This window comes from Python bivittatus, unplaced genomic scaffold (assembly GCF_059951505.1).
Source record: "Python bivittatus isolate LINGU-HERP-01145 unplaced genomic scaffold, Pbiv_v1 ctg000840_np1212, whole genome shotgun sequence".
NCBI lineage: Eukaryota > Metazoa > Chordata > Lepidosauria > Squamata > Pythonidae > Python > Python bivittatus.
The window spans coordinates 20,565,726-20,582,433 of NW_028277113.1; the positions used below are offsets into that span (position 1 = coordinate 20,565,726).

Genomic DNA, 16,708 nt, shown 5'->3' on the forward strand with positions numbered 1-16,708 from the left:
TACAATTCAAGGTACTGATTAGATAGTGCCCCAAATGGCTCAGGGCGTGAGTATCTATGAAGCTACCTTCTGTCTGCCCAACTGGAATGAACAGATGCCTGCTGAAGGTCCCCACCTACTGAGAAATATGGCAGGAGGGGACCCAAAAGCAGACACTCCAAGTGGAGCTCCCCTCCTGTGGAACAGCTTACCTTCCAGAAACTGACAAAAACATGGTTATTCCAGAAGGCCTTTGGCATTGATAGGAAGAATTGGTAGCAGATGTGTTGATTTCTAATTATTAATTATAATGTTTAAAGTAATTTTGATATTATTGTATTTATTGCTGCATTGGCTTGTTGCTGTTGTTCTTTGTGAACCATCAGCTTTAATATTGAGATGGTTTAAAGGTTTTATAAATAAATAAAGCAAGCAATCAAAAATGAATACAGCAGTAAATATGTACATGGTTGTTATTCCATGAAGAAGTAATATTTAATAAGCTAATCTAGTGAAAGGTTCATCTTGTTTCTTGTAACAAATATTTTCCAGATTCACTAAACTTACTTTATTATTTAATTGATCATCCTGTTTGACAGCAGCAAAAATGATTACCTTTACTAAATCTTTATTTTCCATTAATCAACACATTTAAAATTCCTCTGGAAAAAGAAACTACCACAGATACAGGAAAAAGGCATCAAACAGAATCAGGGCATATAATTTTATTTAAAATGCTTTTGTTAAATATGTTTGACAAATCTTACAATATAGTATTTATATATATATTTGCTTCCAAAAGTATATTTTCTTTAAAATATATTTTTAAAATAGTGATATTTTAATATGCTGCATCCATTTATCCATCTTATGTACAAACAACCAAAGCAGTATGAAAATTAGTACAGAAATCGATCCAGAATCTGATAGGACAAGAATTATTTTAAAGATCAATTAACCACATTTGAAACATCAATATGTAATAAATAAATAAGTGTTTGGCGGCCACAAAACAATTTCTCAGTATTACTTCTAATCACTGAAAACAGAGGGTTGAGGATCTACAGACAGCACTTATTCAGTGTCACATCAGTTTAGAGATAAACTAATTTCTAAGAACACACACTGAACTAGAATGGACACATTTTGAATTGAGTTACATCCCTTCTGACTAAAATGACATTAACTAACTGTGCTATTTGCCATAACTACAACAGTATAACTATGGCTGCTGTTATCAGAATAGGCAAGATAGCAAAATGAGGAATATTCAAACTAGCTGTCTACAGATCAACCCCAGGATTACATAGTAAAGTCATATTCATATATAACAACAGCAACAAAAAGTATTAACAACCCAAAGATACTTTAAGATGGTTATATTGTAGAAATAAAATGAATGTCCATTTATATAAAACAAGCTAAACATATCAACTTAAAATAAAGATCCAACCTAAATATTAAAAAATGGCTTAAACAAGGGCTATAAGGAAAATTTAAAAGTAGTAAGAGTTACAGATCTCACATAAAACAAATACATGGCCTTAGTGAGCATTAATTTCCCATAACAGTTAAAAACTAAGCCTCTTTCTGGAGTCTCTGAATCCAGCATAAATGGAGCTACACATATACAAACTATCAATATTTTTCCAGTATTTGAAAATACCAGTTTTTCATGAGCTGACGTTTAAGCCAAAGAAAACATGATTTGCAAGTTGAAGTTAATTTTAAAATAATTGGTTTTTTAAGGAATGAATATTACCAAACCATAATATTGTGATTGGTTAGTTGCCCTGGGTTTTAAAAAATGGACATCAATGGTAAGTTTATATAGCAACTTGCCGTGATTATTCAAATTGTTCCTCATGGCCAGCCCATTGGAGGAATCTTTGACTTAAACAAGCATAACCTGCACAGAACAAAGAAATGTTGGATGAACCCATGAGTATATTTACTTGTAAATAATCTGCATCCAACCATCAGAATTCACTATAATGTAACTGCACACAGGATATGTCAATTGAGGTGCATGAAGTAGGATCTCTATTCTAATAATAGAAATCCTACTTCATGCACCTTAATTAACAGTTAACTGACCTATTAAACATTCTTCATCTTGTGACCACATTCTGCCAACTGATTCAGCAATTCATTAAAGACATGAGGGCTCCAATCAGTATATGGAACACCTTATATATGCAATGGTCTTCCCATCAGTTTCAGTGAGGAGAGCAGATCCACAGGTAAATATAAAATGAGTGTAATAGAAAAGGCCCTTAAATACAGCAGAGGTCAATTCAGGTATTTTATCAAGTGTAACATAGTCTTTACTGCTGAAATTTTCTAGCCACATTCACCATATCACAAGGAGTCAGGCTCCTACCTGTAATATAGGTCCTTTAAATATACTGCAGCTTATATAAGTAGAGATTAAATCACCTTAAAAATGTTTAACATATTTTTAAAAGACACAAAAATATTACTTAGCTCTCTTAGCTCTATTTTTTACCTATCTTTCTTATGAGCTTACCTAAGGCTAATGTTTCAATATTTAATGTTCCATAATGACCCTATTTATTAATATATGTTTTCCCTTAAATTTTGTATCAGAGGAAAACCCATGCCTGTATTTACAATTTAAACTTCCTTTTAAGGAATGTCCATTTAATTATCTATGTCTGAATACTATTTTCATGTCAAGGCTCAATGGGTAAAAAGTTCCATCATATTATTGTGTTGTAAATTAATCAAACACAGAAAATGATGCCGTTTGTTCCAAACATAAAATTCTTCATTTTCTGATAACTTATATCTTTTAAAATATGCCTATGCTACTGCTGCATAGTCACTGGTTTGCTCATTTTTCTCACTTTCTTGTGGACTGGTGATGGTGACTCTTGGGGCTGAGATTTTTTCATAATTGGTATCAACCTAGAAGGAAGAAAAAACGCATATGAATGTGTCATAGGTAGTATTTTGTTTCATAGTGTGTATGTGTGTTCATAATGATAAAGAAGCTCTGAACTCTGCAAATTGGAGGTCAGCACTGAGCATGCCAATTGCTTCCACTTATCAAAGTTCTAACGCTTCTCTATATGTATGGATTAACTTAATTGGATCACAACAAACACAATCTCTAGTGATAAAGCAACTAATCCACAATATACATAAGTGATCAGAAACAGAAATTTTCTTGCTAGTAAAAGAAATAGTAAAAATGAATAGGTTAGCATTCTCAATTATCTTGTAGAAATAAAAGGAATTGGACAACTGAAGATTAAGTTAGCTATATGATTAGCAAACAGTTTAACAAATGCATTAAATTCATTATTTGAAAAACAGTGTTGCTAATTCTAGTGTAAAACTGTGATCAGAATGCATAGAGGTGTTTTGCAGGTCATATCAAACATTCTTATATTACTGGATTCAGCATCCCTTATGAAAATACCACCAGTAGAAGAACCCACAATGAGAAGGCAAACAGTTTCTTTAAAACTGCAACACCAGGGATGATGTATATAGATTGCAGACTAACCTACTGCTATAGCAGACAAATGGAAGCATTTTCACACACGTACACAAAAAGCAAAGACATGTTACCTGGATTTGATCATCAATACCTTCTTTTGTTTCTTCTGGATGACTACTGGGATCCATTACCTCACCATTTTCTTCATTTGTGTTACCATGCAGGTGGCCATTAGCCTCTTCTTGTCCTGCTTGGTCAAGGTTCTGCCCTTGTAATTCATCTTCATAATGGTCATTCTGTTTCTCTTTGTCTTCTTCCATTCCACTGATATCTTCCCCAATTTCTCCACTCTGATCAGCATCTCCATTCATTGCTGAATATTCTCCTTGATTCAAAGCTTTATATTCTGGTGCTACATTTTCTTCCTCATCCACAGTTTCTGCTGGCCGCTGATGAATATAGGAAAAAAATGGTTTCCATACTCAGCAATTTTCATTGAAATAATCCAGGGAGAATTATGATAAATTAAATAAAAGGTAGAAAATATATGCACATTGCAGGATATGTTACTAAATTGCCAAAATTGAATCTGGACATCACCAGATGTGCAATACCAGAATGAAATCAACTACATATAGGAAACAGAGGATAGAGGACTACAAGCCAGTCAGTCAGAAGGCAATCAGATGCAGACTGCAGAACAGACCATGAATTATTAGTGTCAAATATATGGGTCAAATTTAGAAAATTAAAAAGATTTTGCCTGGAGGTTAAGAATATAAAATCAATGTAGGGAACAGATTCAGTATGCTTAACATGTGAAAGAACACCTACGAATATGGGAAGGGATAAATAACAGTTTTTACAATGTAAGTAGAAGTAATTGTAAGTAGAAGTAGAAAAAAATATTCTCAAGATTTCAAAGAAAAAAAGATCCAAGTGGCTTTCAGAACAAGCTGTTATGTCAAAACAGAGGTTAAAACTCCAGGAAAAAGAAGGATTTACAATGACTAAATGCAGACTTCCAACATCAAGCAAGAAAAGATTATAGTATTTCAGTCAAGAATGTCAACAAATAGAGGAATATAACAAGAAAAGGGAAATGAAAGATCTTTTTAAGAAGATTAAAGAAATCACAGGAAAATTTACAGTTAGGATAGAAATACCCAACAGTAATCACAGAAAAATCTAATAGAGGCAAACATTATTAAGAAATGTCAGAAAGACTGTACAGATCCTTCACCAACATGGTGTTAAATAACAGAAATATTTGCAGGGAGAGAATATATTCAGAAATCAATTCCATTAGAAACTGTGATAAGTCAGACAATAGGTCAGATCGGATATCAAGTAGGAAAACACCCACTGAACTGTTTAAAGTGGCAATGGGCCTGTTAAAGTACTAGCAGTGCTATGTCAACAAATATGAAACAAGACTCTGTAGCCTAGAGATTGGAAAACATAAAAACATAAGAAAAAGAGCAAATTATTCAATCACTGCACTAATTCCTCATGTCAGAAACTTTTGCTTAAAATCTTACAGAAGGAATAGAGAATGAAATACCAAATGAACAGTAAAGTTTCAGACAAAAGATGGATAATGAAAAGAGCAAGATAATATAAAATGATAGGTTATCTTTGTTTTATTGGCTACATGAGTTTTCTGACTGTGTAGACCATGTCAGAATACTGAATAGGCTAATAGGTCAGCTAGAGCACATAACTATTCTTTTGAAGAACTTTTACAAAGAACAATACAATACTGTACAGTATGAAATGAATTTGGGGACACTGAGTAGTTCAGAATAGGGAAGGGAGACAGTGAAACAGACATATCTGTTTAAAGTATATAATAAATATATTATAAATATGGCAGGATTGGAAGAGATGACAGCTGGATCAAACAGGAGGCGGGGACAAAATATTGAGATATGCAGACATTACATTTTGAGCTAAATATAAAGACATAGGAAGGCTCATTATGAACAAAAAGGAGGAGATAAAAGGTATATGCATAGTAGGGTGTTGATTTGGGTAAAATATCACACCCACCCCAGTGCTGTCCCTTTGTTCCTTAGCAAATGTGACCATCTTTCAAAGACATTATTGCTATCTTATGCATAGCTCTCCACCGATACTATTGTAAATTGATATCTGCTTGTCTATCTTTCAAAGTTTATACTTCTAACAAAACATCTTGATTTTCTCAGTACCGGGTAATGCATTCTTAGGCTGAAAGGATATGTATTTATCCCTGATTTAAGGGGGAAAGCTCCGTTTTCAGTTCTGCAAACTTGCTGCCATTTTTGTTAAAAAAAAAAAAAAAATTACTCAATCCCCAAGTGATCAAATTTAAGCTGTCAAAAACTATCCAGAAGAAGGGCTGAGTTACCTACAAAGCCTGATAATCTGCCAAAAGAAAAGAAATCACTCAGATTTCCTCCTCTAATGCTGCATCAAGATGCGGTTCTTTTAAAAGCTACATTTTCTCTTCCCCATCCCACGCATTAAAAAATGAGTTATTGCCTAGTTTCACTATCTTCTTCCTAGACCCCAGCAGCCTTCACACTGGTACACTTCCAAAGCATGTAGTATGAATGTGAAAGTGCTAACTTAATTAAAAGGTGGCTGTTTAGCTAAACTTTTGAGGTTACCTGGTCAACTGGGACCTCAGTTTGAGTGTCTTCATCTTCCTGGACTTCTGCTGCCCCTCGCATTTCAAATCGCTTTTCTCCAGCTTTGTAAACACCATCATCTAAAAGTGGAAAGAAGCAGAGTCCATTTGTGACACAGTGTGGTAAAATGACCGAACTGCATCTCAGGACAGCCTGAAAAAGCTTTGTGAACTTGATTTTCATTTGTCACAATTTACTGACTTTATGCATTTAAAATGCCAACTCATTGATTATCTTTTGCATTATAACTATGTCAGCATTACTAATGCAAAAGTAACTTGAGGCTGTTTCCTCATCAAAATTACACTTCTGATTTTCCAAACATATATACTGACATAGTTACTCATGAAAACAATGTACATATACTGCATGTATTAACAGTTTTATCAGTATAAGGACTTATGGAGAAACTCTGTATCAGTGTCACTTATACATATGAATACAATCCTTGAGGTTTTCCTTGGGGTTTGCTTTATTCATTTGATCAATAAAGCCTCAAGAAGGCAAGACATCACTGATGACACAAGCATAAACTTAGAGGAACTCAAAGAAGCACTTACTATAAGACAATCCTGGTGAAAGTATGTCCATTCAGAATGACTAAATGAATGAACAAGTGGTAGTTTACTATAACCATCCTAATAAAATAATTGCAAGCAAATCTACTGTTGAACTACTTGAAAACCATTTTCAGATTTAATAGAAATAAAAATTGTATTTATTATATATTTTATTAATTGAATTATCAATACAAATTGTTCTCTAGCTAGTAAAAATATTTTTAAAATGATAGGCCTGGCTGAGAAGAAAAGAATAACTTATCTGATATACATTTAGAAAGGAGAGGCAAAGACAAATATATTTTAAGCTTCTTAAAAGCTATAAAATCTGCCTCTTGCCTTTGAAACTTAACAAGAATACAGGAGAGGACTTTGCAAAAGTGTACTGAAAGTGGTTGTGTACAGGTTCTAGCACAAAGCATAGCTCCCCTTTGGGAAATATTTGGCTACTAGGTGAAAAATAACTATTCAGTCAGGCCTTTGGACTGTTCAGCTGATATCCCTGTTTTATTACATTATATGTTTGTTAATTTTTGCCTTGCACGAAGGTGTACATTTAAATCAGCATGTCTCAAAATGTGCATCAAGGTAATAGATGGAGGATCACCAGAAACGGCCTTTGTCACTAGTTCTTTCTGAGTATGTTGAACATGCATGTTGCTTTGCATCCAACAGCATGTTGAATGCAAAGTGACCTAACAGTTCCAAAGACCTGTATAGAGCCTGTCATTTATGTTTCTTAACATACATCACTTTTCAAAGGAGGAATAATGCCTGGAGAGCACAAGGCCTCTATGTAAAGCTCTGATCATCTGACCTGATGCTCACTCTACGGAGGAAATGACAATAGAGGGGAAGAAAGGAGAGCTGATAGACTGCAGCAAGGAGGAAATTGCAAGTATGGTAGAGAGTGTTATAAGCAGCAAGCAGCAAGCTGGAAAAGAAAGAAAATAGGCTGCAACTGGCATTACACTGGGGCTGCACTGGGAGAAAGAGTGCAAAAAGCAACTTCCTGCCTGCCAGTATTTTGCAAACCACAACATTTAATACCGTTTTTCCCCTCTAACATTTTTCATTTATTTCCAATGAGAGTTTTATTTTTATAGTTTTTAAAGACCAATCACTGTTTGATATATAGATTAAAATTTAATTGTTAACAGTATATTTCTTGATCAATTCTAACTCCAATTAATCATAACTTTTATTCATGGGGTGGTGTTATGCAAATTCATTTTGTCATTTTAGGGGGTCACAGTTTTGCAAAGTTTGAAAAAACCCTTATTAAAATAACTATAGCTAAACACAAACTGAATATAAAGCAATTAAGCAATATATGTCATCTATCAGCAATTCATGCAGCTCATATAAAATGCTTCCAAATGCAAGCTCCTCCTTGATGGACACTACCATTCCCAAAATTCCCAGCCTGGCTGTGGAAGATTGAAACTAAAGTTTTAAATCTGTATGCTGTGTTCATCTGTCTTATGAATGAGATTCTTGAATATTAGATTTTAAATGTAAAGACCAATGAACCAAATCATGACACATCACACACTCTAAGTTATAGCATGCTATGGTGCTGTAAATTGCTGCTACTTTTTATAATGTACCTATTGATTAATTAATGGATTTATCTGAGATGTTAGTGGCCATTGAGTCCGCTGAGAAAGGCATTTTAAAATAGAGTATCTGCCTACAGAAATCTGTCATTCCCAGTAATTTCAGTGTTTAGAGGTAACCCTTTCTGCTTACGTAGCCAAAATAGTACTGCCTACACAGAAGACAAAAGATATCAACCAGTCTTGGAACAGCCATGAAGTTTACAAAAGTACAAAAAACAAAAAACCCTCTATAAAATATTATCTTCCACCTCCCCCCAAAATAGCTTGAGTGAGCTTAGTCACTAGAAAACACTGGCTCACCCTTGTGAAGAGATATGGGAAAAAATGCAGTCTGTGACAAGGGAAATGTACTGCAATATTTTTTAAGAAACTCAGCAGGTTGCAGCACCAGGTTGATCTAGCCTGGGCTCGGGATTGAAGCAGGGTTAGTGTTAGGCCTCATTATTACTCAGATGGAAGGCTACCAGGGAAAAGTAGGGCTGTAGACTAGACTGAAAAGTTAAAAAGAACATCCTTGAAAGAAGATTCTGGCAAACCACTTTCATACTGTTGCCAAGAAAATTGCATGGATGTGTTCATGAAGTTACAAGTGGTCAATGACTGAAAAGGCAAACAAGAACATTCCATACTGCAGGCTGAAAAAGAACAATGAAAAAGCCGGGGGCCATACTGTTAGGTTTAACAGAAATAATTTGGTTTAAAACCTTGAAATTCAAGACATTTTGAGCAATTGAGAAAGGCAGAGCATGAGCAGGGGGATCTGAAGCAAGCTGTGATTTGACAAAACGATGACCCTTCTATTGTGATGTCACAACTCAAGATCTGCCTCTTACATACTTGAATGCAACATCCCACTGCAAGTATAAAAGAGGCAGAGAAAGAGAATTGCATTTTGTAATTTTCTTCCCTTTGGTTCCCTCTCTGGATGACAATGAGCATGAGAAGCATGAGAAGGGGAGCAAGGATTATTCTTGTTGCCTGGAGACATAGAAGAGATAAACGTGGCTATTTAGCACCTTCAAGTAACTGAGTCCTACATGAAAATATAATAGGAACCATTTGGAGGTTAAAGCAATGTACACCTTCCAAGGATAACTGCTTTTTTTTTTAACAGTAATTTTATTAAAAATAACAACTACAATGATTAAAAAAAACCTAATACAAACTAAAAAAATAAAAAATAGAAGGTGCAGAAAAGAAAAAGAAAATATAAAAAATGGAAAAGGAAAAATAAGAATGTAGTAAACAAAAAGAAAATAAATATATACAGAAGTGACTTCCCACCTTCATCACAAGTATAAACAATTCTAGTAACTTCTCACCTTCTCTTAAAATACAACAAATGATCTCTTCTTCCCATGTCCCATCTCTTATCTATAAACAAATCCATTAAACCTCAACATTTCAGTCCTAGTGTCAGCAAGTCCATTAAGAGTTACCAGAGATAACAACATATCTATATTAACCTTGATCAAATAAACCAACTCTATATTCCTTCCTTTTACTTCTAACAATTTTGATCTTCAGTCCCTTCAAATAATTCGTAGAACTTGATTTCTTTTCATTTTTTCTTTGTCCTGTCTCACAAAATTCTTCAAAGCTTCCTCATTTATAAATCCAATATAGGAAAATTATCCAGGTCACTCTCTTGGTTTGTTATTTATATATCCCTTTTAATTATTAAGACATCAGCTGGTTTCTTTTGTGTGTCCAATATTTTATCATGTCATTTTTGTAGCCTGTCATTTTTAAATCCACTTTAAAATGAGTCTCAATCTTGTCAGGTAAAATTTGTTCCTCTTCCATAACATCTTTTAAACACAGTCTATCTGTAGAGGCAGACACTCTTAAAATTAACTTCTGGGTCCATTGTTCAAAAATATCCTTCAGTATGTCCAGTGTTAAAATATTTTGCTTCATTCTATATTTGTAAGTTGAGTTTGAGTGTTCTTCACCTTTAATTGTAATCTTTAGTTCCTTCTAGTTCCCTCTAGTGTCCAATTTTTACAGTCTTGTCTTATGTTTTCTTTTTAAGAATTCAAAACAAAAGCATTTTCCCACAGGGAGGATTCTTTATAATTAATTCCAAAATCTTATTTCAAATTTATCTAGAGCCTTAGTCCATTTGTAACTTTCTAAAATCAAAGTTTTAATCACCCTTTTGCTGTTTATTCCAAATATATATATATATATATATATATATATATATATATATATATATATATATTTTAAGTCCTTAAACTTGTATTTAAAACTTTTTCCACTAAGGATTGAAGGAAACTCACCTGATATTTTCAGACTTGTTGATCCAAAGGTTCCTAATAGCTGAGAAGCGCTTAACAGGCAATTTCCAAAAGTGATTAGAAAAGGAATTATGTGAACTTAGTGTCCTTTCAAAGACACTGACTGTGGTTTGAGCAAGATGGCTATTCCCTCATCTCCCAGAGCTCTAAACCTGCCAGAGACTGCTGTCTTTCAGTCTCCTTGTGAGAAGCAACTATCTGGAGCACTTGTGGGCGATCTCAAATCCTCTCCTTGTCCAGAGAGGAATTACTGAACTGCTTGTCTACTTGCTGAATCTTCATTTCACCACAGTCATCAGCTCCGCTTTTTGCAGAGCCATCTTCAGTCCACCATTTCTTTCCTGGAAGTCCAGTAACTTCTGAAAACATAGTGAATTCTTCTATCTACTGAAAAATATTTCTTCCTTTATGACACTTAATACATGCATTCAGCTTGACAGAAACTGATATACTTTGATAAAGAGGAATATTAAATAACACATTAATTAGACAAATAGCTAATAAGAAATCAATATACTTTAATTACATCCAGAAAATTAATGTTCCTTGCATAAGCTTATTTCTTAAGCAGTGCTAACAATAAAAAATGTATTGCCACACAAATGATAATAGTACACACAACCATTTAATGCATTTCAAATTTGAAGTTCATGATTAGGGAGAAAATAATCATGGTAATAATAGTTTGCTGTCCTGAATATTTTATGTAAATCAGGGGCATTTACAGGGCTCTGAGCTCTGTATGTAAGCAGGAGAATTAATGTAACTTCAAAAGAAAAAAAATCAGTGTAATTTACCACATGCTATCTTATAAATATTTTTTTCCAAAAAGGATACAGAATGTATTTTTCATTAGCTCTAGCAGATATGTAAAGGAATAGAGAACAAGGGATTCTATCCTAGTCTTTCCAAAAGCACACAAATACACAAAGGGACATGGAGAAATTGTCATTGCTCTAAGTATTTTTTAAAAATATCCTATGAGAATTAGAAATTTATCACAAAAATGGACCAGTTTTGTATACAAAAAGCAGCTCCAGCCAAGTTATCCTAGGGGACAAACTTGCAAAAGAAGATAACATTCATTTAACAAAAATTGTGTGAGATTAAAATGAAGGTTAAAATGTAGAGATAGGAAAGCAGAACATTTCTTAAAACCTATTTGCTGCTAACAACAGAAACATGGAACCCACTTTTAACTGTTGTTACATCACCCTGATTTTTTGCACAATAAGAAAGGTGAGGTCTACACAACAGACAGGTAGATGAAAAGACAGATGTCCTTATGAGTATTTACTCAGGATCAGAAGTAAGTTCCACATATTTCAGTAGATCCTGAATTCAGTCAGACATGCACTTTTCACATGCAAATACCTTAACCACTAAAACTTAAAAGAGCTATATGTCCATGGAGAATTTCTTTTTGCTAACCTCTAAAATGAAAAGGTGGAGGCAAAGAATAGTAGGTAGAGAATTCTTGTTATTTTTGGTTATGTGAGGAATTTTTCATTTTTCCCCCAACCCAATGGAATGATGCAAATTATGTAAAAGGGCTTGAGATTCTGCCTGTTTGTCTATTAGCAGAATATCTCTCTGAAAACTGAACAGGATACATAGGATCAAATTTGGTATGAAGGGAGAAGCTGGCAAAAAAAAAAAAAGATCAGGATCAAAAAACAATCTGAATTCAGTTCAGGGCTGTAGAGAAAAGAGTACTTGAAAAATGCTCCCAAAACATATCTATGGAAAAGGCAATAGGGCAGTGATTCAGAATGTTGCTAACTACTCCATTCTAAGCCCTCCCTCCCCCAGTCACATGACCCCAACCATCCCATGCTTCCCAGTGAACACATACATACAAACACACACAGATGCAACATGTTACTTTGTTACCCAGAAGAAAATACAGATGCCTCCTATGGTTAGTGCTGGTAAAAAGGTTAGAAAGAGTTTAAGAGGCCATACTTTGCAGCATTCCCTACCTCTTCACTACACTTCCTGTAAAGCACTTTTGATAGAAGCACCACTGAATGGATGTTGCTAATTAAGCATCTCCATGCAAAATGTATTTTGAAAAGGAACTAAGAGGCCTACAGCTTGAAATTCTTAGAGAAAACACATATACTACAGGTAGTTCTCGCTTAATGACCATTCATTTAGCGACTGTTCAAAAATATAACGGTGCTGAAAAAATGGACTTACGACCCATGCCTGAAGTTATGGCTCTTGCAGCACCCTCATGGCCACATAATTAGAATTCGGGTGCTTGGCAGCCCGCCCACCCTTACGACCAACAGGCACTGCAATTTCCCCCACCTGCCTATCTCTCCCCCCGATCTATGATCTTTTGGCCATCCTGGACAGTGGCACTTGGCAGCAGCAGCACCAGGGCTGGAACTGAAGTAGATGTCTGGGCCCTTCATCGGTGTCAGCCAGCTGCCACTACTGCCACCACCATCCCAGGCCTCTATTTCAGCCCCAGCACCACCACTGCCATTAAGAAATGCCTCTGCAAGGTCCTTATTGTGGCCAGCCACCCCAGCACCATTGCACAAAGCCTCAGTTGCCCCCACCACCCTGTGCTTCATAGGCTCTGCCACACCCAGGTGACCTTCGCCATTTTCCTCCCGCTGCTGATGAGGCACACCCAGCCTGACCCTACTTTATGTAAGGCAGCTGCTGGCTGCGCCAGGCCTTCTTCCTGAGGCCACTTGCACCATTTTCCTAGCCGCTCACACCATTCCTTCTCCAAATTGCGTGTGGCATTCCTTCTCCAAATTGCGTGCCTCATTCTGGCGGTCCTTCGGAAACCTTCTGGTTTTCCCCAGGCCTCATGAGAACAGGTGCACTATTTGGAGAACAGCAGGAGCCCTGTTCTCGCAATGCTTCAAAAGACCTCATTCTTCAGATCGTGTGCCCCATTCCTTCTCAAAGCAAACTTCAGCTTCCTAACATCCCCTTCATGAAAAGCTCTGTAAGGGTGGGTAGCACTATTCCACACTACACCACATGCAGCCAGGACCAGATAGGAAAGGAAACTTTGCCAATCTAATACTTTTATTAATCTATTAACTTAAATTTAGATTCTATCTTTCTGCCAACAGGCAGAACTCAATACACTAACAAGAGTAATTTTATAAGAGTATCATTGAAATACACACACAAAATGTAAAAACATATTAATAACATGCTTCCATCTTCATGAGTTATGACTTATTACAAGATGTTAAAGGCCTAGCTAAATAAAAGTATTTTTCCTTATAGCTAGAAAGACAACAGAAAGGAAATTTGTTTGAAACTCCATGCAAGGAAGTTTCAAAGCCAGAGCATGTGCATTATGTTCCCACCAGATATACATTTAAAGGAGATTTCTCCTGAATACTTTAAGTCCTGGGCAGTGTTATAACAATAATCTTCCAGAGTCCCTGTTCCCAATTTATGTAGTGCTTTACATGTCATAATTCCCTGATTCTCCCAATCCTTCTAATAATATTTCAGGCACATCTCTTCTACCAGCAAACAGTAATCAACCAGCTAACAAGACATTTTTGTTATTTATTTATTACTCCAATTTTTATAGCTGCCCATCTCAAATATAATACTCCAGATGGCTCATACGCAATTAAAAAACAATATAAAAACACCAAAACAATATAACAATTTAAGAACAAAAATATATTGAGGCAGTGGGCATGTATTCAGGTAGACCAGGCAATCACTTCCCCCTTTCTACCTCAATCTACCAAAAGAAACACCCTTCACCCTCATTTATTCCCAAAGAGGTTCTCCCAAAGAAGGGAGCTTTTTTGGTGTCACTCCTTTAGGTAGTGAGCTGCCTCTAGGATAGTTGCCTTTTTGCATTTCAGCTTCCAGAGTTGGAGTTTTTGAGCTGTTTGGGCTTTTTTATTTCTCTTGCTGACGTAATTCTTAGTAGTAAGTAGCAAGAAGATGATGAAAATAGAACACTCTTATGCTAAAGAATCCTATCTGAAAGGGGCAACAAATAGGAGGGACCCATATCTGCTAACAATTATAAGAACAGAGCCATAGCTGAAACAGTCACAACTTTTATTAAAAATTATTAATGGCATACAGTGCATCATCTCATGGAAGGCCCCTGAAAGATAGCTGAGTAACAGATGCAGCTATTTCCATCATTGTATGTTTTTGCTGGCTATAACTGCACCTGTTACATTTCCATCTGTGAAAGGCCCAAGAGTCTCAGGACAAAGATAGCAACTTCAGACAGGAACAGCTGCTATTATCCTTTTTTGTAATCTGCAGAAGTCCCGGTGGGGAATAGTTATGCCTCTGGGAGTGTTGGATGGCTGCCTTGTTGTCTGTGGAAAGATGAGAGAAATATGTACATAGTGCTGCATAATGCATAGTAGTTAGAACAGTGCTGTAACTGTGTGATTATTGAACAAGTGACTGGAACAGTATGTTTACCTGAGCATTTTCCTATTTCATATCTCACAACCAAATTCCCCCACCCTTCCCAGGGATATGAACCCAGGTCATTAGGAATTCACTTTTGAGTAACTGTAACAAAGTAATACTCACCCATTCACGAGGAACCGAACAAAACTTGATTTGTGGTTATAATTTGTTCTGCAGCCACGTGCCTTGGCTTTGCCTCTGTAAGAAAAAATGAGTTAGCAGTGTTTGGCTCCATACTCATTTTTCAACAAGAAAGGAAACTGTGTTCCCCACTGCCTACCCCATACAGAGCTCTGACTTTTGTTAGCAACAAGGGCTCTTAGATTGCACCTCTAATAAATGAGGTAGAATTGTTTAGCCACATATTCCACATATTCTAGAGGGGCAGATAAAAACACACTGTAATCTTGTGTGTTCCTTTGCTCCACAAACCTGAGAGATGGTTTTTGGGACATGATTTAGAAGACCCAATTTAAAGCCTGAGTTCCCCTGGCTACAATGCTCCCTTGCTTACCTTTTATTTTGTCCTTGTATCCTTGATTGTAGGAAAGAATGGAAGTTCCTTGTGTTTGATTCTGGAGCTTAGAGGTAGGATACCTATAATGGTTCTGAAAAGATATATTATCCATCCATCCTTCCTATTTTGTTATTGACCTTAACTGTTCACTTTAAGCCATATATCATAAAGCTCTCATCACCAAGCTGTGCACTTGTACATTCATGGTTATGGGGAAATGGAGCCTAAATGATGTTAACCCTTTGTCACAAATGTTGCAATATGAACTCTGTTTTCTTGCTATATTTATATAATACTAACACTATGCTATGATTGGTTACTAAGATGGTCAAAATCCTTTCCTCTGTAGTAATGTAATTAGGTAGCATGAGAATGTCTCACTATCAATAATCATATCAATAACTCTTCTTTATTTGAATTTTTTATCTTATTAACTGAATGGAATAGAATAAATAAAGCATAAAATTGAGAAATAGCAAATCGGAATATTTTATGACAGCTACTTTTAATATTCATCATTGCATACTTGCTTATTTTATTATATTTGTAATGTATCTGGTAACAAGGTGCTGGACTAGAAACAAGGTGATTGTGAGTTCTAGCCCTCCCTTAGGCATAGAAGCCAGCTGGGTGATTTGCGGTCAGTTACTCTCTCTTAACCCAATCCACTTTACAGGGTTATTATTGTAGGGAAAATAGAAGACAGGAGCCTTGTGTTGTACAAAATAAAGGCAAGATATAAATCAAATCAATCACTCAAATAAAAAATAAATGGTACCCTTATGGTATGGGCTTTTTATGTACTTACCATTATCTGGAAAAACATAAGATTTGGTCACAGTTTTTGCATTTTCTTTTGATTTTGTAGGTTTTTTAGACTCTTGATTGTGTCCAATCTTCTCCTTTCTCTTTGGAGGTTGAGGAGAAGACACTGTGTCTCCTGTGTCAGTAGATTTTGACTAATGTGATAATTCAATGAAAGGGAAAAAACAGATAATAATAATAATTAATTTGTAGGAACCTGAAAAAGAGCTATTAAATATCAACTTCAAATGTATGCATATAAAGGCTTCCTTATTATAAATATTTCTAAATTGTAACTTTAACATCATTGTACTTCAGCTTTAATATGAAAAAATCAAC

At 35.4% G+C, this 16,708-nt stretch overlaps 1 protein-coding gene across 3 annotated transcripts in view; it reads right to left on the bottom strand.

The window, feature by feature from the left end:
- Nucleotides 1-696: 696 nt before the first annotated feature.
- DCDC2 (doublecortin domain containing 2) overlaps nucleotides 697-16,708 on the bottom strand; it is a 58,352-nt gene continuing 42,340 nt past the window's right edge. For 2 of the 3 annotated variants that reach the window (XM_088130781.1, XM_025172364.2), the window contains 4 exons: nucleotides 16,374-16,524; nucleotides 6,103-6,203; nucleotides 3,580-3,897; nucleotides 697-2,910 (listed from right to left, as the gene is read on the bottom strand). In XM_088130781.1, coding sequence (XP_087986907.1) covers nucleotides 2,806-2,910; nucleotides 3,580-3,897; nucleotides 6,103-6,203; nucleotides 16,374-16,524 — 675 coding nt within the window. In that variant the 3' untranslated portion in view covers nucleotides 697-2,805. The remainder of the gene's footprint in view (nucleotides 2,911-3,579; nucleotides 3,898-6,102; nucleotides 6,204-16,373; nucleotides 16,525-16,708) is intronic. The other variant, XM_088130782.1, reaches the window with a different exon arrangement.